Source organism: Triturus cristatus, chromosome 3_2 (assembly GCF_964204655.1).
Source record: "Triturus cristatus chromosome 3_2, aTriCri1.1, whole genome shotgun sequence".
Lineage (NCBI taxonomy): Eukaryota > Metazoa > Chordata > Amphibia > Caudata > Salamandridae > Triturus > Triturus cristatus.
The window spans coordinates 851,411,285-851,433,432 of record NC_140584.1 but is presented as its reverse complement, the minus strand read 5'-3'; the positions used below and the strand labels follow the sequence as shown (position 1 = coordinate 851,433,432).

Sequence of the window (22,148 nt, the reverse complement as noted above, 5' to 3'; positions counted from 1 at the left end):
ATCGAGAATTAGGGACACGAGAAAAGACACTGGTGAATGATCAGAGAGTCCTCTGGGGAGAATCACAGCCTTAACTAACCTACGAGTGTGTGCCCCAGAGAGAAAAATCTAGTCTAGATGAGCGAAGGATGAATGGGCTCCAGAAAAATATGTATAAGGAGAGCAACTCCCCGGGAACCTCTAGTAAAGCCAGCGTGATGTGTGAGCAAAGTCAAACCGTCCCAAACAAGGTGTCTTAGTTCCCGCCAGGTGGGTCTCCTGTAGAAGGAGGACATCTGCTCTGTGCCTTTTGGCTTGGCGCAACACGTCACCACGTTTAATCTCATCGAGCAGACCATTGACATTCCAGCTAAGGATTCGGAGCTATCTACTCACGGCCCCCACTAAGTTCTGCGACATAGACGGTAGAGGCATGTATAGAAGAAACTAACAAGATGGATGGCAGTGGTAATCCCTAGTACAAATATGACGGAGGAGCCAGAGGCAATGGCAAGTAACATAAAACGGTTTATAAAAAAAAAAAAAATTATAAAACTTCCCCACCCACCCAAACCAATACCTCAAAACAAGAGAAGTATCCGTCGCAGTGAGTATCATACCACCGACCCAACAGGGCCAGGGAACGGCCGTACACCAATGGTTCCACATAACGCTATCCCCAAAACACACAGTATAGATCTTAAATACTGAGAAGAGAGGAAGGGGGGGGCCTCACGTAGGCCCATACTACATGACATCAGCATAGGGAATAAACAAGTCTCAACTCTCAGACCCCTAAACCAACATCATACAGGCAAAAGAGAAGAAAACAGTGAAAAAGAGGCAGAGTTCACCGGCCCATCTGGGCTGCATAAAAGTCATCTGTGGTTCTCAATCTCCATGAGGCGACGGTGAGGAGTGTTGTGGCTCCCTGGCCATCCGGGAGCTGGAAGCGCCCAGAGTATGAGCGGCGCCGCGAGCGGTATCTCCAACTTGGTTTTCTTTTGGGCTTGGGAAGCTGTTGCGCAGCCTCCCCAGTGGACGACTCCGAATCAAAGCGCGGCAGGGTGTGTGGTTTGAGTTTCTCTTTCGTTCACCCAGGCGAACACCTCCTTGGGGGTGTCAAAGAAAAGTGTACGCCAGTTGAAGATAACTCTCAGCCAGGTCGAAAAGAGCAATGCATATTGGAGCTTAAGGTCGAGCAGCCGGGCTTCTGCAGCCGTAAACTATTGTTGACGCTGCAGCACCAGTCTCGTGTAGTCAGGAAAGTTCAGGATGTGATGGGAGTCATGCTGGAGTTTACCCAAGAATCTGGCCTGTGTGAGGATCGTATCCCGGTCGTGAAAGTTGAGAAACCGAGCAACAATGGGTAGAAGTCTGGCCCCTGGTGGAGGTTTTTGCATCAAGGCACCGTGCACGCATTCAATTGCAAAGCACTTCGATAGTGACGCCTGGGGGATTCAGCCCATGATCTATGTAGTAAGGAACTGTTCCACGTCCTTGTCTTCACAGCGCTCAAGAAAAACAACGAAGCGGAGATTATACCTCTGGGCTCTGCCCTCGGCATACTCCGCCCTAAGTGCCAGACACTTGGTGATTGTAGGAAAGTGGCTTTGTATATACTGTTCCCAAATAGGTACAGTGTGTACAGAGTCCACAGTCCCCAGAGGTTTGGCAGAGGCTAAAGTTAGATATAACCTTACTCTCTAAAGTGGTAGCTTGGTCGAGCAGTAAGGCAGTATCAGAGGACAGTGTAAAGCATTTGTTGTACACACTCAGTCAGCAAATGGTCTCATACACTCAACAACTGAACTATAGGCCAATGGTTTTTGTATAAAAATATGTAGTTTTATTTTAGAACCAACAATAGGTATCAAAATATACTTTCTCAGATTGAGATGCTTTAGATAAATACTTTTCAATAGGCAATAGACTTTTGAATGTAATAGTTACAGTGGTTGCAATAGGCAACACAATTTCCAACACAATATTACATTGAGCTCAATGGGAATTTCTAGTTAAATGCAATTAGTTACTTTAAGGATTACTTTTCTAACCACAGGACTGGATCCTGGATTCAGTCCTGGGACATTTCCTGTAAACAATTGAGTAAAAGCATTTTGGTTACAGTATTGATTTTTAAGCAATATTTAGTTGACCGAAACTTTTTCTCATAGAATACCCAATGTTATCCTATGGGAGGAAATTCACTTAGCAGGTAAGTGGAGTTATTGTTACTTTTTCAAACTCAGTGTTGGATCCTGGATCCAGAACTGGGACATCACCTGTAAACAGTTGACAGAATGAGTTTTGGTTATACAGGTGATTTTTAACGAAGATTTGTAAATTTGCAAAATCGACGAACTTTTTCAGCAAAATCCAGGCAATGTTATCCTATGGAAGGCAATTCAAATTATCGGTAAAGTATGTTCTCGTTACTTTTGTAATCCAGTGCTGGGCTCCTAGGTTCAGCACTGGGACATCCAGCTAAAACAGGTAAGTAATTACGTTTTCACAGTTGGTGTGATTTTTAAAGAATATTTGTAGTTTGCAAAAATCGACACTTGGAAGAAATTTCACAGAAAAACAGTCCATGATTTCCTATGTGGAAATGGTCGGAGTGTATGTATAGGTTTAGGGGTCTGAGGTCTAGAATAGGCCTTAGAGAGCCGTCTTTTTTGGTATGAGAAAATACAGGGAGTAAACTCCTTTGTTTTGTTGGTGCATGGGAACTGGTTCTATTGCACTTATTTGAAGGAGGGAGATAACCTCCTGCTTTAGCAGTAACAAATGTTCTTGTGACATTGGACGCTGTTTGGGTGGTATGTTTGGGGGGTAGATGTTAGTTCGAGACAGTAGCCTGATTGAATTATCTCTTGCACCCACCTGTCTGAAGTGATGTTGGCCCAGGCAGGGAGGAATTGGTGGAGTCTTCCCCCGACTGGAGTGGAATGGTCTGGGGGAAGTAGAGGGAAGTCATGGGGTGGGAGCGGAAGCAGAGCAGGAGTTGTTGTTTTTGCCTCTGCCTTTGCTGTTGTTCCCCCTGTAACCACCCCTTTGGTAACCTCTAGTAAAGGTGGATTGGGTGGGGGGTTTGTAAGAAGTGGAGGGGCTATCAGAGGAGTAGCCTCTGTGGGTTCTTCTGAAGGATGAGCAACGAAATGACCATCTGGGAGCTTGCGACTGCAAGGCTTCCATAGATTTGGCTGTGTCTGTATCCTTTCATTTTCTCAAGTGATACGTACACATTGGGGCCAAATATGTGTTGCTCATTGAATGGCTGATTGAGTATAGAACTCTGGACTTCAGGTTTAAAACCTGAGATGCGTAACCAGGCATGTCTGCGCAAAAGGACACTGGTGTTTATTGCCCTTGAGGCGGTATCTGCTGCATCTAAGGCACAACGGATGGAGGTGTTAGTGATGGTTTTACCTTCCTATATGAGTTCATTGGCCCGGTTTTCATACCCGTCAGGGAGGTGCTGCATTATGGACTCCAGTTCATCATAATGTGCCCTGTCAATCCTTGCTTGGGTATTAGCAATGCGCCATATGTTTGCTGCCTGTGACGCTGTGCGTTTGCCAGAGGCGTCCAGGAGTTTAGATTCTTTATCTGGTGGTGGTGCGTCACCTGATGTTTGGGAATTGGCTCTCTTCCTTGCATTAGAGACTACCAAGGAGTCTAGTGGTGTGGGGCATTTAATGTATGCTGGGTCAGTAGGAGCAGCCTTATACTTTTTTCTATTCTCGGGTTGATGACTCGAGCCATGAGTGGGTCTTTAAAGATCTCTGGGGCATGCTTAATGACCCCTTTAAGCATGGGTAAAGTTGAGGTGGACTTTTGTGTGGTATCGAAAGTGTCCATGAGAAAATCTTCTTCTACTGGGTCTGTATGAAGGGCAACCCCATGGTACTGGGCAGCTCTGTGAAGGAGCTGGTTGAAGCCGATATTGTCCTCCGGAGGGGAAGGCCTGGAGGGATAGATGTTATCTTGTGGGGTGTAAGGGACGTCAGGGACACTGTAATCATCCCAGGGGTCTGGGGAGCCGGTAGGGTCCCCAAGGGGTTGATCGTCCGCACCTCCCCCTGCACCATCTGAGGTGTTATCATCATCATCATCATCATCATCTACTGGGGTAGGTGAAGGTGTAGGAAAGCGGTGTGGTGGGGGAGGAGAAGGAAGAGGAGGAGGAGGAGGAGGGAGAGGAGAAGGGATCCTTAATGGAGAGGTAGCAAAGTCTCTCTTTTTCGGTGGTGGTGCTGGTGCAGGCATTTCTAGGGGTCTTTTCTTGATGCTAAGCATTAAGTGACCAGTCTTATGATCCTTTACAAGGGTCTTTTGGGTAGGATCTGGACGAAACAGTTCTTCAGTGGGAGGCAGATCCTTCGGAGTCAATGACTTCGGTGCGTAAGCTTTTTCGGCACAGACTCGGTAGCGGTTCTAGGTTTGGAACAGTGCAGTTTTGCAGTGTCTTTATCTGATGGAACCTGTTGTTTTTTCCGTTTCGATGTCTTTGGCTTCGAAGAATGGGAGTCGGGGCCCTTTGGTGGTCGTTGTTTGGTCGGCTCAGAGGGTGTTGTCGGTGCAGAGGAACCAGTGTTAGCCTTCGACGCCGAGTGCTTAGAAGCAGCGGTCGGCGTGGATGTCTAAGAGGACATCTTCTTTTTCGGTGCCCAAGTATGTTTTTCGACACCGAGTGTAGGCTGACTCGAGCCCGAGTCGCCTAAAGGCTTAGTAGGCTTCTTTACCGGGCCCGAAGGCGGGGCATGGGAAGCAGTGTCTCGGTGTGCACTTGGGGCCCGAAGGTGAAGGTGGTACCGAAGCCTTTTTTGATAGTGTCATGGGGGGGTTTGGGTTGGGGTCGACGTCTGTACTCACGGCCCTTTGAGCTGGAGTGATGTCCTAGACGTCGGAATCCTCTGCTTCGGAGGCACTGATGATTGCTTCTTCGACCCGAACTTGCTCCGGAACATTGACGCCTTCCTGGAAGATGTCGTCGGGGATCGAAGATGACAACCGAGCCATTGTTCTTCTAGCTTGTCGGTACCGGATAGTTTTCTTGGAACGGAAGGAGGCGCAAGCTGGACAGTCTCTGGCCTCGTGCTCCAGTGAGAGGCAGAGGTTACACACCTCATGTAGGTCGGTGTGGGGAAACTTGGACCCACATCGAGGACACTTTGAATGGCATCCTTTCCAGGAGCCAGAGATGAGGCCCAGGTAGGCCCAAAGGCCTTCGTCGACGACCGGCATCGAAGACTTCGAAGTTGAAGGGTCGCGTGGAGTGGGAAAACGCGATCGAAACAATACAGTCGAGAAGGGAAGGATTGCGCGTCGAAAGAGAAAACCGTTAACGGTTCCGAACTGGAGCGCGATAACACATCCGAGCCCGATGGCGGAAAAAAAACACATCCGAGCCCGATGGCGGAAAAAAAAACAATCTGGGGATGGAGCCGATGCCCATGTGCACTATGATCCAAAGGAGGAGTCACCTACCTCGTGACTTCCAAAGACTTTCCAAGACAAAAACAAGTGCAACATCCAGGCCCAACACCAGATAGCGATCTATGCATAGTGTGTAATCTGCAGCTCATATGCCTCGAACATAAAGATACTTGCAATCTTTATAAATTGGTGTGGATCTCCTTCTTGAGTCGTGTCATTTATTAATCATTGTGTGCATTTGCAAATGTCTTGCACTTCTCTGTGTTAAGCCTAAAGCTGCTTGAATACAGTAACCCCTAATAGAACACTTTGATATTGCATAGCAAGCCCCTATCTACTAGTAGGAACCTCTTGACTCTTTACACGGTATACCACATTTTTGACATATTACATAAAGAGACAGCGTTTTACAAATTACAAGTAAAATCTTGGGGCCCTAGAGGTGCCTAGATTGGGTAAAGTTAAAGCGCAGTGTCTGGTTAAAAAAATACAAAGTATTTTCTTGATTTCAATAAAATTCTGTTTGGACTTTTAGAATGAAAGACATAACCATCTTAACTCTTGCTACTGAGGAGAACAATGTTGCGTTCTTTGGCAGACTAGTCCACTACTAACAGGACTGACTTTCAAATGGAATAAGCCTACGTCATAAGCTGCTACAGTATCACACGGTTCACACAGGAGTGTGGTGTAGACTTGATACAAGTTCCGCAGGAGAACACTGTGCTTATTAGGAGGGGAAAAAACAGGAGTCCATCGAAATAGTGTTAATTCCCCCTTCCCCCAGTCCCCATCCCCCCAAAAAAACATTTGAAACATGAGAAAGCACCAGAGATTTCTGACAGAGGACCACAACCACATGAGGCGACAACAAAAAAGGCTAGTAGAATCAAAATGGAGTCAAATTAAGTGACTCAAAGAAGAGTTGGGGAGAAAAGTTGGCCTAACGGCTAGGGCAGTGGACCTCGAATCTGGGGAACCGGGTTCGAGTCTCGGCAATGACGCAGAACATCCTGTGATTCTGGGCAAATCACTTAATCTCCCCGTGCCTAACAAACATAAATGTGTCCTCTTGTAACATAACAGGTGCTATGCAAAGTGCTCTGATACCCGATACCGGGTCAAGATCGCGCTATATTAAACTCAATAAAAACTTTTTTTTTATAGTCCAATAAACTAGAAGAAATATAGAAAATGCACAGAGAAACTTCTGACTGGTGCAGGACATAAGCTTCTATCAAGGATATTGCTCTTTATCTGAAACATAAAGTAGTAACGACACAAAGTACTGTTATCCATTAAGAACATGTATTTTCACAAATAACCTAGATCACGAAGGCAGTAAGTAAAAATTCGCTAATTTTTCAATTATGGACAGCGTGATACAGTCGGCTGAAAAACTGTGCTTTCACATTTCTCTTCCATAAGCAGTATCATACTGGGACATTATAATCGAGAGCCCTGTGCCAAAGCTGAATCACTGGATTGTACAAAGAATTTGATTCTTTCCTACTTGACCATGGAAAACATTGCCATAGTGAGGTCTATAAAGAAAGGAAGCACAGACTTCAAGTCTAAATAAATGACCTTGACCACCAGTTGGAAGTTGTGTTGATCTAGTCATCGAAAATCAATAAGCTTCGAAGGGGATGGTTTTGACAAACATGATATGAGGAATCTTTAGTTATCATGATACCTCAAGTCAGAGACGGAAACTAGGCTGCTTCAACAGATGGAGTCTGCCAGCAAAGTTACTACAAACATGGCTGGTAATTACTATCTGACTGGATTTAGGATTAAAATACTGAAGAATTAAAATAATTTAAATCAAGGTGTGTGTTAACCTCAACAGATACAATGCATATTCTTGATTTCCTGATAATAAGAATATAAGAAAAGCAGCTGAAAATAAACCAAACACAAAAAGAAGCCAAAGTACAATAAAAGTGCTTATTTGGAGGGTAAGTTAAGAAGCTGAATCCCACTACAATTTGAAAGCTAAATACCTCCAGGTGCTGGTTCCTCATGAAAACTAATGATTCTTTAATCTTCTGGATGGTGCTGGGTCCCTTTCTACTGAAGTTGGTTGTGACCTGTCCACGATCCATGAAGTCCATGGTTTCCTGAAATAGGGAAATGATGTGTAAAGTTAAAACAGCATAACCTAATTTCAGGGTTATTTGACCACAGTACACTTAAGAACCGAAATAAATGCAGAGGCAATACGGAACTAGTTAATTATTTGCATAGTTTGAAAAATAATTATTCATCAGTGAATATCTGGTAGATGAATTATTTTATAAAAACAATGGGTATGTGTCCCAAACCAGTTACTGCGTAGAGCATCAACATAGGAATGGCAAGAAAGAAAAACATGAAACGCACAGAAAAAGAGTGCTGGATTAATCAGTCACAATACAGCTGTATAGAGAGGGTGACTAGTGGCTGTCATTCAGTGGTAATAGTGATCAGAAGAGGTAGTTTTGGAACCCAAGTGGGAAGCAGAGATGGACTTTTACCTGCTTGCATTAGACTCCATGTCACCGACACTAGCCAACCATCTAATGTCTGCCAGCTTCCTCCTGAACTACAAGGGGTTAAGATTTAATCAAACAAGAGAATTAAAACCTTCAGATACTTCGTACCTGTGAAGAAATTGTTGGTGTAGCAAATGAATTCCGGTAGATCCAGTCAGCTTCTTCTTCAAGTTCATCATCTTCAGCACTCTTTACAGGAATTGATCGAATCTACAGGGAATAAAACAAAGGTAGAGGACAAAGATGAATTATACATGCTCACTCCACAGTGTTTCTGCTCCTTTAATGGCATCGTCCCACTGGCAATTCTCAATTTGTGTATTCTCAAAAGAAATCATTGTTGGTGTGCACTGTGCTAGCGATGATGGTAGTGCCATGGATCCCACAGGAATCTCCGAGCAATAATAGCACTAGTACCCACAGGTTCCCCAAGGTATAATATACTGATGTGATAGGACTTGCATACTCCTTAACTAGGTCAGAGCCACATTAGTGTTGGTGTCTCTTGCGATGATGGCACATCACATCTCCTAGCTTTTACTCACAGAGCATCCTCCCAATACAGTGCCTTCAAAGTAGTAATGCCACCCATATCACCAAGAGGAACCACAATCGAAGGATTTATTTGCAAAAATATCAACAAATACATTACCTCCTCCCAGTGGACCCCAATGATCGGTTGTTTACTAGTCTCCCACAGAATGAAATCATGCAGTGACTTACCTGCGATGTCCTATTCATAGCACAGCTCAGTTCTCCATTAGAGCAGGACGCTAGCAATAATGGCACTTATGCAACATAGTACTCCTCTTGGATAGTCTTACCTTGTGCCACAAAAATCACCTACCATGCACTCTCCCCACTGGCAGCTAAGAAATGGTTTCTTCCCATGAAGTGCTCCTATTCACTGTTGCCTCTTGCCAATTAGAGAGCATTCCTCATACAACATCCCCAAATATTTTAGGTCAATTACCACTTTAGGTTTGCCTAAGCAATGTCATCACTTGAGGCAGTGGCCACACAGCTTTCGTTTCTCTGTGCAGTGTCTTCTTCACAATACAGTCCCCCACAAGGCAACTCGCATAGAAAGCAGCCTGTACAGAGAGTTCCCTTCTCACCTTCATATGTTCTGAATCACAAAGCACGATTACATTTTTTTTTTACTGTCTCCATATATGGTTTCAGATATACGGCTTACAACATCCCCACCTCACAGAGATCAAGGCCTCATACCTGAAATCTCTCGGGCATGTCTGTGGACCGTATCTCATTGTCCTGGTCAGTTAGATGGCTGCTCTCCAGCTCACTGGGTTCATATATCTCAAAGATACTGCGACTGGTGACCCGTTTCTTGGCGGCCTTCTTCGGTCGGACCCGCGTTTCTCCTTCAGCATCTTCCTCCTCAAATCCGTAATCTTCTTCAACCTCTTCCTCCTCGTCCTCATTGTACTTCCCAAACTCATCAAAGTCAAAGTCAACACCAAAGATCTCCTGAGCTTCTTGCAAGGCTCTTAAAAACAATTGAAACACACATTTAACCGTCATTTAGAGAGCTTGATGCAGGGATAGACTTGTTTCTAAGCACACCCAACTCCTGACATATAACATTACATTCTGTTGGAGTTTTAGATACTAAACAAAAATGGGATAACTTGATTTGTTAAGCATCACAAAATGGGTTAGAGTGGTGAAGCTGGCATTAGAACAGACTTCATAGTTTCACAGCAAACATCACATCAACAAGGCCATCTTGTATTCACTCCAATCCTAGTCTAATTATAGATATCAATTGTCCATGTGCCTACAGAAACTTGGACCGGCTCAATCTACTTTCAATTAGAATGTCACCTGACCAGCATACAAATGGATAACAAAAAAGCTACTTACCTGTAGGAGTAGTTCTGCATCTTGAAGAATCTTCTGAATTCACATGCTGTACATTATTCTGCCACCTAGAGGTTGGGTCCGAAATAGTCTATTAGTAATCTTTTTTTTTTTTTTTTATGTACCTCTCTCGTAGGTGTCATCAACCAGCTGGAGTAATTTCCATTCTCTTGTGACATCAGATGTATGGCATGGAAGGTCTGATGTGCATACTGACTCCTCTCAGTTTTACATTTTCTGGGGAGGCAGGAGGGTCGCATGTAAATCAGAAAATTCCTCATGCTGCACAATTCCTACTAAAGGGAAGAATTCATTCAGTTTTACATTGTGAGTGTTTTTAGGATATAAACCTTGTGCACAGATTCTGTAGCAGCATTCTTCCTCATCTGGAGTCTGTGTTGAAATGGGTGAGAATTTGTGAACAGGTGCTTTAGTATTTTCTGCCCCATTTGCGCGCTTCCTTGTTAGTTTGAATTTGAATAAAACCTGATAAGCATGTGGCTACTATGCATATGTCACATACAAAATTTCAGAGGGTGAAGGCCTAAAGAAGGTTTGTGTCCGCCAGTGAAACTGTGCCTGTGCTCTGCTACTCCTCCTCTGATGCTTCTGGGTCTTGAAAGGAGCCATGCTCAAACAGACCTTCTTCATGGCACTCCTCTTTGTGAAGGAGGGCTTCTTGCTTCTCTTGAGGTTCTGGCGTTGTTTGTAGGTTCCAAATAAACTTGCTCCTCTTCTTAGCTCTTTCTCTTCCAGTCCCTAAGCAGATTCAGAATCCATTGAGGGAGTAGTTAAACTCCTTTCCTATCAGTGCTGCCATCTCCACCTAGAGATGGCGTATTTCCTCCTCAACATCGAATGCTTTCTGTTTGGTGCTGAGCATCAATCCCCTTTCGAAGTCTAGGCTGGCTCTGAGCATTTGCCACACATGGTGTCTTTTGACTTCGACCCATGGGGCTCCGTGTGCTTTCACTTCCTTTTGATTACTGATTGTTTTGTCATGGAGGACTTGGAGTCAAAGGGTGGCAACTCAGTCCCACTGCACTCTTGTGTTTTCACCAGGTGGATCCTTCCTTTGGTGTCCTCCTTAGTGCAATCTCTTTTCCAGCCTTGACGACTGACTCCTCAGAGTTGGATTCTTGCCCCTGCAGATCTGTTTCCTCAAAGTTCTCCTCATCGCTGGACAGACCTAACTCTTTCAAGAAGAATTCTTTATGCTGTAACTGGGTCATGCTAAACCATTTCTCCCTAGTCTCTAAGGTCTTTTTGCAGGACCTCTGTACACGTCACACCCCTTCAAGATGTGATCATTCAGCACAAAAACTTATGAACGTCTTTTGGGAAAACTGGTGGTGGCATTTTGGGCAGAACCTAAAGGAAGTATGCTCCATCTTTGATGCTTCAAATTTTTGGTTACGTATACTGTGATCAACATGGTCAGGGGCCCTCACAGTGAAAAAAAACTGATATGTTTTTCTTCTGTTTTCACTTTTCTTGACTTGCGTTACAGTTCCTTTGTTTACTGCCCTATCTTTTCAGTACTTTTTCCATGTTTTCTAGACAGATCCAGTCTCACTGCTTCAACGGTTCCTGAGCTCCAATTTCAATTTCACGTCACAATTGGAGACATTGTATCAAATGGTCAACAATGCCCAACACCAACAAAAGAAAGGGTGGGGGGGGGGGTTTAAAAAAAAAAAAGAAAAAAAAAAAATACACCACTAATAGACCATTCTGGACCCAACCACAAGATGGAGGAATGATGCACCTCATCCACAAAAGCTTCACGCTGTAAAAACATTTCAACTGTGGGAGCCTTGTTGTTCACTGTCCAGACTTTACTAAACAAGCATTTGCAAAGCGATAGGTCTCGCATTTACGCGACTTTAAGCTATTGGCATTGTAAATGACTATGCCTTTTTTTATGTTTTAAAAACGAAAACAAACATAAAAGGCATTATCATTTGCAATGTCAATAGCTCAAACTCGCGTAAATGCGAGACCTATTGCATTGCAAATGCTTGTTTTAAGAGGTAAGAGATTGGACTGTCCGGGAGCTCAGCCTTGTCGCCCTAAAGCAGTTCAGCATATTGTGTAAGTTCGGCAGCCTGCTTGCTTTCCTTATCTTAGAGACCGCTCTGACCTCTTGTGCAAACTTGAGGATTTCAAATGGGATCATGACAATTTACTTTTTGTCACCATGGATGTGGAAAGCCTTTATACTTGTATCCACATTCAGGAAGGCATGAGGGCTTTGAAATACTTTCTTTTCAAACGGGGTGCACAATATTTGGAACATACAAACATGTTACTAACCACGGCAGAAATGATTCTAACGCATAATGCTTTTCTGCACAACAATGAGTGGTTTTTACAACAACAAGGTACTGCGATGGGCTCCATATTTGCTCCATCTTATGCTAACCTTTTTATGGGGCTATATGAGGTGGAGCATGTCTGGGGCCCAGGAGCACATACATGGAGTGACAATGTGATCTTTTACGCTCGATACATTGTCATCATGATATGGCATGGTACGGTAGAACAGCTTAACATGTATCATTCCTATATCCTCCAACCGGCAGCAGTTGGAGGAGCGCGTGATCAGCGGAGAGTTTGATCTTGGACTATATTTGATTATGAAAAGGGCTTCTCTGAAGGACAGCGGACTTACCAGCAGAACCGGGCAGCTTACGGGACACCTACGTTGTTGCTCCCCTCGCCGCCAGCCTCCAGCGTTGGCCGGAGTAGAGGGGAACTACAACTCCCGCCATTCCCTGCTCTCCACCGGACTTCCTGCCGGACACCAGCGCGCCCGGAGGCGCTACTTAACCTGAGGCTCCCTCGGCAGAGCGGGGGCTTCTCTGAAGGACAGCGGACTTACCAGCAGAACCGGGCAGCTTACGGGACACCAACGTTGTTGCTCCCCTCGCCGCCAGCCGCCAGCCTCCAGCGTTGGCCGCAGTAGAGGGGAACTACAACTCCCGCCATTCCCTGCTCTCCACCGGACTTCCTGCTGGACACCAGCGCGCCCGGAGGCGCTACTTAACCGGAGGCTCCCTCGGCAGAGCGGGGGCTTCTCTGAAGGACAGCGGACTTACCAGCAGAACCGGGCAGCTTACGGGACACCAACGTTGTTGCTCCCCTCGCCGCCAGCCTCCAGCGTTGGCCGCAGTAGAGGGGAACTACAACTCCCGCCATTCCCTGCTCTCCACCGGACTTCCTGCCGGACACCAGCGCGCCAGGAGGCGCTACTTAACCTGAGGCTCCCTCCGCGTCGCGGGACGTGCGCGGGCGGCGCCGGGCTGAGCCCGGGCAGAGGGCGGCCCGTCTGTGGCCGTCCGGGGCTGACGAGGGCTGGGCTGGGCCAGCCCCTTAACTGGTACACCAAACTGTGAGTATCGCCATATTGAATCCCGAAAATATAACATTTGTGCACTATGGCCGGTAGAAGAGCCGCCAAGCCGACACCTATAGGAATGGTTGCAGGGACTCTCGACCAATTTATAACGAGAGCGTCATCGGTCCTTGAACGAGAAATTGCACTGACGCAGCGTCGTTTGTCTCAAGACCCTATTTTTACGAGGAGATCCTCTGTGGGCCCTATCGCTCAGGTATGCTCTCCAGCTTCGACGCAGTCAAAAAGAGCTACTTTGGATTTTCCCGCAGTCGAGGTTGTGAGTGGTTTGGGTGCCCAGGACGATGCGCCAAATCGATGGAACCAATCATTATCTAGCCAGGGTACAAACACACCTCCTGTTGCAACGGTAATGTCCCCAAATAAACAGAAGAACTTACGATCCAAGGAAGGTGCAATTCCTAAAAAGAAGAAGGCTGCCACTGCCCCTCGGGTCAGACAATCTAAACAGCCCACATCTAACAGCTCTCTAGTACCTCAGCCCACAGAACCATGCACCTCTGAGCCCTTAATAGACACTCCTCCTGAGGCCGGCGGAGACCCTGAAATTTTATGTCCCCCCTATTTAGATTCCTTGGTGGGGAAATTGAGTGTGGCCTTATCTTCGTTTATTCAGCCTGTGGTGCAAAAATTGAACTGCTTAGATGAAAGACTGGGGAAACTGGAGTCTCTGCTTGGGGGAAATATGGACCTTAGAACGGACCTTCTCGTAATCCAAGCCCAAGTTGAAGCTCTAGCAACAACAGTCAATGCCCCACAGTCACAACTCAAGTCAACACATAACATTGCTAAGGATCAACTTGTCCTGCCTACCACCTTGGGACCAACCTTGGGCTCTAATCTAAACGGCCCAAAAAAATAACTTCTCAAGTGTGGAAAAAGTAAATTCCTCTCAATTTGCTAACCTATCTAATATCGCTACTTCAGGGAAGGAGTCTTCAAACCCCCATGGAGGGAAATCTACCTACTGTGACTTACCCTGTATAAATCTACCCCCGGATTGTGCTCCATTTGTAGTGATCCTTACGGAGGTCCCCGAGTCAACGAGTCCCAAACAGGAATCTTATGAGGAACTCAAAAACAAGACAATTCACTGGTTGAATACCCACAGACCCTTGCCCAGACTAATCCAAAGCAAGATTGTTTGTTAGAAGGGTGGGGTGGGTGGGCTATAAACCAAAAAATGTGGACGGGGACTGTATAATTATCAATTTTGAGGATTACAGGGCCGTTGATCACATCTGTAGTTGGCAACAGATAAGCCCCAATACAAAGATTAAATCCCTGAGGTTAGACTATTTTTATCTAACAGATCATGTTAATTCCCCTTTTAAATATGGTAGGAATCTTGTGATGCCACAGCAGGAGGACATTTGGCACTATGTACATAGAAGTAGGGGTGACCAATGTAGGGGAGAAGTAATTGGAATTCCCTTGAGTAATAGATATAGCTTGCTCGACCAGGTGGATTGACTCCCTGCACCCCCCAGCCCTTTATTGATTTACCACCTAGATTCTACTAACACGGAAAGGGCTTTTAAGCCCATCAGGAGGGAGCATACGGAGCCAGCCAAAACTGTTAATAAATCTTCGCGCCACACAGCAGCCGGATTGATGTATAATGAAAAGCCTTCTGTGAGCATAGGGGAGTCTGGGGCTGACTCCCTCTTTCCCACGTTTGACTACCGCTTCTTGGATACACAGGTCCAGATTGCCACTGCGCAGCCAGCTCCTTTTTTAGCTGATCCCGGGACACCTGACCATGATGAGTTAACCCGCAAGGTATGCCTAAGGCACAAGCAGGCATTGCCAACCGGGTCTTTTAAAATTCTATCATGGAATATAGCGGGACTTACATCAAATCTAGATATCCCGATTGGTGTACCTTTGTGGACTCGCATGGGATCTGTCTATTCCAGGAAACGTGGGCGGTTGACCCAACCCACAGACTGGGGTTTGTCACCTTCGCGGAACCTGCATTAAAAGGCACTAGAGGAAGACCATCAGGGGGATTGTGTATCTGGGTGGGTACTCACTTAGGTTTCACAATGAAAAAACTAGAGACAAATAGCCCTGACATCTTATGCATTTTGATGACTCATAATAAAACACCAAAAATAGCTTTGATTAACATCTATTCCCGGTCAGTCCAATCCGGTAGAAGTTCTACAACTCTGGACAACCTAATTGCGCTGCTATACACGCTTGGGGGCGATATAGTTTTGCTGATTGGTGGGGACTTCAATTGCCATTTTGAACCTTTGCAAGGGGTCCCCCCAATCACACTGGCTGAGGATGAAACATGGGCAGTCCCGTTATCCAATGCATATTCCGTGAAAAATTGGTCTGCCCTAGCACTCCAGCTGACCTCCCTTACCTACACGTTTTCCGTTAGAGCTTGCAATGGACGCTTTAAGAGCGACATCCCAGCCCAGTTTACTTATAATGCTCTGGGGCACACATCTATCATAGATTATTTTCTAGTGAGTTTGGCACTATGGCCAAAAATCCTAGACTTTAGTGTATCTACTCGTACAGAAAGCGACCATAACCCCTTGACAATCGAGCTGGACTATCAGTTAACTAATGGGGAAAGTGCCCTAGTCAATTTTTCAAGTAACAATCTAAGAATAGTGCAAGGTGGGCGAAGAATTCGTTGGGCGGCTGTTCTTTCTTCCACCGAAACTATGGCAAAACTTTACCACGATGCTATTCCCCTGCTCGAAAGGGCACATTCCACCCTTACCGACCCTTTGAACACAGCAGTTGAGTCAATGGCCGAAATCCACAGTGGATTGGTCACCATACTAAAGGATACTTTTTATAAGGAAGGCACTCCCAAACCTAAACAATGTAATGATTATAATCCGTGGTTTAACAAATCCTGTAGGGATGCAAAAAAAGCTCTATTGCTGGCTCTAAGGCTAGGCAGCAGGCCTATTGTCATTGCAGCCAGAAAAGAATATAAAAAATTGTTAAAAAATGCCAAATCAGAATGGGAGGCGGATCGCTGGGTGGCCATTACATCTGCACTTGCGACAAAGGATCTAAGGACTTTCTGGAATCTTGTACATACAGGAATTCCAAAAGATAGGTCCACGATCTCCCCTAATATCTCCGAAGAAGCCTGGTCCACATACTTTAAAGATCTGTACTCTCTTTCTCCTCTTCGCCCAAATCAAGTTTCCCCTAGTCCTCCTGTCCTGAACTTCACATGGCCAGCGCAACCGTTCTCATTGAAGGAAGTAAAGCTGGCCGTTTCAAGTATTCAGTTTAATAAAGTGCCGGGTCTCGATAAGATTCCCGGCGATTTATTTAGAGAAGAACCAGCAGTTTGGGGCCCATACCTTCTGGTTTTATTTAATGCGATCCTGCAGGGCCTATCACTGCCAAGCACCTGGCTAGGAGCTGAGATTATTTCAATACATAAAAAGGGCTCTCCGCTCCAGCCCTCTAACTATAGGCCAATTAGCCTTATTGACGTCACACAAAAAATCTATGCCAGGTTACTACTTCAATGGTTAGAGACCTGGATTACTGAAAATGACATATTGACGCCGCTACAGGCGGGGTTCAGGGCAAAAACTTCAACAATTGACCAATTATTCTGGTTGCAAGTGCTCTATTGGAAGCACGTGACTTTGGATGGGGGTAGCCTTTATCTCACATTTGTTGACTTAAAATCAGCATTTGATATGGTGGATCGGAACCAGTTATGGTCCATTTTATTATCAATGGGGGCGCCACCTTATCTATGCCAACAGTTTAAGAACTTGCATGAAGGCACATATGCGAGAGTACGCTTCGGGAAATTGGGCCAACTAACTGGTCCCTTTCCGATTGAGAAAGGCGTTAGACAGGGATGTGTTCTTGCCCCGATTCTATTTTCCCTGTTTCTCAACGGACTTATCGAAGATCTTCTGGCCATAAATGACATCGATTCCCCCAAATTGGGTGCCCGGAGATTCCCCGCCCTAATGTTTGCGGATGACACGCTTCTGCTTTCAAAATCCACGATGGGGATGCAGCGCGTGTTAAACCAATTTTCCGATTTTTGTTCCAAAAGAAATTTGGTGGTCAATGTAAACAAGACTAAATATATGGTCTTTAATGCTAATACTGTCAATTGCCCTCACCCAACAATGGATGCCAGACCCCTCGAAAGGGTCCCGATTTTTGAATATTTGGGTCTGACTCTGAATGACAAAATGGGATGGGGCCCACAAATGGCTAAAGCCAATTTAAGGCTAACTCAAGCAGCAGGTGGAATTTTGAAAGTACAGAAGAATTGCACACAAAATAATAAGTGCCCCCCTTGAAATCTTTAAAGTCCAAGCTAGGGCATCTTCCCTGTATGGGGCGGAACTTTGGGGACACTTATCAGTTAGAAACCTGTCACTAACTGAAAATAACTTCATAAGACAATTGTTGGATTTGCCTCAAAGAACTCCTTTGGTTCCTCTAAGATTAGACCTCAACATTTGCCCAATTTCTGAAGTTATTGCCCTCCGGCCCTTACTGTACTGGAGGCGCTTGTGGAGCACTCCTGAGTTGGTGCATTATAAGGAGGAGCTTAAAGTAGTGCTAGCCTCATTAGGCTCCGGCAAGATCCCTTGGTTGGCTTTCGTCAAACAGTCACTTACATCGACTGGGTTTGAGGAACTCTGGTCTAATACCGAGGTTGCCTGCCCAGTCACATCTAAACAAACTATGACAAGTACTGTTAAAGAGAACAACTTAATGAACCTTTTTAGCTCCACAAAAGGTTCAAGCGTGACCGATATTTTCTTGGACACTAAGCATTTCTATCGCTTTGAGCCTGTGATTGACATAATCCAACCCACACTAGCAAAGAAATTGTACTTGCAATTTAGATATGGTACTTTGCCCCTCTTCCAAAAAATTGACAGGTGGAAAGGGGGCCCTGCACGTCCCTGCCCAGGTTGCTCGCTAGAGGATGAAACCCCTGTACACGTCATCCTCTTTTGTCCAGCTTACTCTTATATTAGAAAGAAATGGATTATTCAGCTATGTAAGAACCGGGGTATAAGGCAATATTTGGCCTTTTTTAGGATATTGAAAACTGACACAGATGCTCTGATCGTCTCTGCAGTAGCTAAATACTTACATTCTATGTGGATGTCAAGAATTCCTGTCATGCGAGGGGAGGAAAACGGTAACCAGCGAAAACGGACTACATCTCCCAGGATGCTTAGCGGTTGAGAGGTTATGTAAACAGGAGAGCTGTTACATAACTCAAGGAAAACACGCCCTTATGTAAACAGGAGAGCTGTTACATAACTCAAGGAAAACACGCCCTTATGTAAACAGGAGAGCTGTTACATAACTCAAGGAAAACACGCCCTATAAAGGGAGGAACCGGGAGGTACAACGCTGTTGGATATTGTGTTTACACTGACGTACCTGCTTAGTGAAGAGCAGTGTTCCGGAGTGGTGCTCCAGTAAGGCAAGAACGGAGGTAGGTCGAGTCGTTACTCCCTGGGCCGTGTCTTGCCCCATCGTCACCTGTGAAGGACCCGGAAGCTCTACCGGATAACCATTGAGCTTCGCTTTTTGACTCGGCTGAGCAAAAGCGCAGTGGCGCTTTTGCTGGTTGGAGTCGTAACTCCCAGCCCGACCAGAGATACAGGGACTGCCAGCTGTAACGCACACCAGGAGGTGTTTGCCGCGTTAAAGACTCGGAAGTCCACAGGATCGATCGAGCGGCTGCTCTCGGTTCAGTCTTCTTTGCTTGTGATTGGGGTATCGGTGACGCATCACCAGGAGGTGACTCCGCGTCCCAGTGCAGTCTGAGGAAGAGGTTGAGCGGCTGCTCCCTTCAGGTAGAGACCCCGGCTGGGTGTTTCCCTGACTCCTCGATTCTCCCCAACACTCTTCGTGCCCCTCACAGCCTACCGATTGGCATTGTCGGCCATTTCATTTCTGCCCTCTGTTGGCATACGCCGGGATCGGCGTATATGCAGAGGACGGCTAGGACCATCCGTGCTGTGGGCTGGTAACGTACTTAGCCTGGAGGATTCCAGTGACTATAACTTTTGTTTATTCCTTGTATTATTTTTGCCTTCATTAAAATAACTAAACCTTCACAAGTGGTTGCGTTCTCATTATCGTGTCTGTTAAACTATCCTGAGACGTTCAGGGCGTTACAGTGGATAACCAAAAGGAATTCGATAAATAATGCTGTAGCACTTTAACAATAAGATTACGACTACCAAAAATATTTTATTTCCATTGAATGATCTGATTTTTATCTATTTTAGAACTTTTAGAAATTATTTAAATCCTTTTAAAAATGTCTAACAATCAACTAAAAATCTTGAGATTAGTGTATTGAAATGTATTGCTTGACTTATCGTTTTGTCCTGTTCTCTTCTTTGTTTTTTTTTTTTTCTGTATGTGCTTTTATGGTTAATCAAACCGCAATAAAGTTGACTTGACTTGAATTGAATAAAAATTATTTTAATGTGAAACTTACTGTTCAGTATTCTGAGACCAACATAGAATTCTTTGGACCCAAGATTATTCATTATGGATGAAAATATACACAGTGATATACATAGAAAGAAGACGGCATGCAATAGTTATTTGCACGCCACAAGTGCACACCCACGATCTACCATTGAAGCCATACCCTATGGTGAAATGGTTCGCGCAAGGCGCAATTGTAGTCTGGATGAAGATTTTACAAAAAACACCAGTAAAATTAAGACTAATTTTTCTAAGAGAGGATATAATCAAGCATACTTGGATAAGGCTGAAAGGAGGGTTATGACACTTAAAAGAGAAGAAATAATGATGCCAAAAGCTGGGAGAAAATCTGATAATGGAAAACCTGACTCTGGGGTACTTTTTACAGAACATAATGCTTTTAGTAACCATATATACAACATCCTACGAAAAAATTGGCATCTTCTTGAAAAGGATGGTACAACAAGTATGATAACATCTAGGAAGCCCAGAGTAGTTTACCGCAGAAGCAAGACTCTGAAAGAGCTATTAAGTACTAGCTATATCAGAGACACTCCCACCCCCATATCAATGTGGTTACCTGATAAACCTTTAGGTTTCCATATTTGTGGTAATTGTTGCATATGTAAATTTGGTTTAAACAAAAACAGAAAGGAATATGCTACTTACCAGTATGCATCTGTTCTTGGCATGTAGAGCTGCAGAGTCACACACTGAGGATAAGATCGCCATCTGGTGTTGGGCTCGGATGATTGCAGGTTGTTGTTGTCTTCGGAGAAGCCTTTGGTCACGAGGTTGGTGACTCCTCCCCTGGACAACAGTGCGCATGGGCATCCACTCCATCGGCAGATTGTTTTTCGCCATGTTGGGAAAAGATGGAGTATATAGAAAAGAAAGAAAGGATGTCCATGTGTAATGTCTAAGTAAGACGGATGCTGGAACAGATACAGGTCCCGGGGAGGCGGGCGGGCGTGTGTGACTCTGCAGCTCTACATGCCAAGAACAGATGCATACTGGTAAGTAGCATATTCCGTTCGAGGCATATGAGCTGCAGATCACACACTGAGGATAGATTATACAGCAGTGCTCCCCTTAGCGGTGGTCGCCTGTATCCGTTGCAGCAGTTTGAAATAAAGTTTTTAGGACAGCCTGGCCCACGGAGGCCTGTTGTTTGGCCTGCACGTCAACACAATAGTGTTTAGTGAAGGTATGCGTGGTAGACCATGTGGCTGCCTTGCAAATGTCTTCTAAGGGAATATTGCCTAAGAAGGCCATAGAAGCCCCTATTTTACGCGTGGAGTGCGCCCTAGGGGGAACTGTGAGTGTACGTTTAGCCTTGAGGTAGCATATTTGGATGCATTTAACTATCCACCTGGCTATTCCTGATTTGGAGATCGGGTTGCCTTTGTGTGGTGGCGCGAAAGCAACAAAGAGTTGTTTTGTCTTTCGAAAAGGTTTTGTTCTGTCGATGTAATAAAGCAAGGCTCTTTTAACATCTAAGGTATGTAGGGCCCTTTCAGCTACCGAGTCTGGATTTGGGAAAAAAACCGGTAGTTCTACTGATTGGTTAAGGTGGAAAGGGGAAATCACTTTTGGAAGAAATTTAGGGTTTGTCCTAAGAACCACTTTGTTACGGTGTAGTTGTAAGAAAGGTTCTTCAAGTGTAAGGGCTTGTATTTCACTTACTCTGCGCAGGGAAGTGATTGCGATAAGGAAGGCTACCTTCCATGTTAGGAATTGCAATTCACATTTGTGCATAGGTTCAAATGGGGGGCCCATGAGTCTTGTTAGAACCACATTGAGATTCCACACTGGGGCAGGTGGCAATCTTGGGGGAAGAATCCTTTTGAGACCTTCCATAAACGCTTTGATGGCTGGTACCTTAAAAAGGGACAGGTGTTGCCTATTTTGCAAGTAGGCTGCCAAGGCTGCTAGGTGTAATCGTATAGAGGAATACGCTAGATTGCATCTTTGCAAGTGTAGTAAATAGCAAATGATGTTTTGGATGGAAGCATCCAATGGATGTATGTCATTATTAGCGCAGTAGATGGCAAATTGTTTCCATTTAGCGGCATAACACGCTCTAGTAGTAGGTCGTCTGGCTTCCTTTATGATATTCATACAGTCTGGAGGGAGATTGAGGTAACCGAACTCTAGGACCTCAGGAGCCAGATCGCTAGGTTCAGTGTTTGAGGATCTGGGTGTCTGATTTCTCCATGGTTCTGGGTTAATAGATCCGGGGAGAGGCGTAGCTTTTGATGTGGAACTAAAGATAGTTCCAGAAGTGTGGTGAACCACGGTTGACGTGCCCAAGTGGGAGCCACTAGTATTAGTGTTAGTGACTGTTGTTTCAGTTTGCGTACCACAAATGGAACTAGTGGGAGAGGCGGAAAGGCGTA

At 45.1% G+C, this 22,148-nt stretch overlaps 1 protein-coding gene across 1 annotated transcript in view; it reads right to left on the bottom strand.

Annotated features, from left to right (window-relative positions):
• Positions 1-22,148, bottom strand: part of SUPT6H (SPT6 homolog, histone chaperone and transcription elongation factor) — a 1,106,805-nt gene that overhangs the window by 825,571 nt on the left and 259,086 nt on the right. Inside the window, exons 7-9 of the mRNA XM_085649126.1 lie at positions 9,192-9,468; positions 8,067-8,168; positions 7,428-7,544 (exon numbers count right to left, since the gene is read on the bottom strand). Coding sequence (XP_085505252.1) covers positions 7,428-7,544; positions 8,067-8,168; positions 9,192-9,468 — 496 coding nt within the window. The remainder of the gene's footprint in view (positions 1-7,427; positions 7,545-8,066; positions 8,169-9,191; positions 9,469-22,148) is intronic.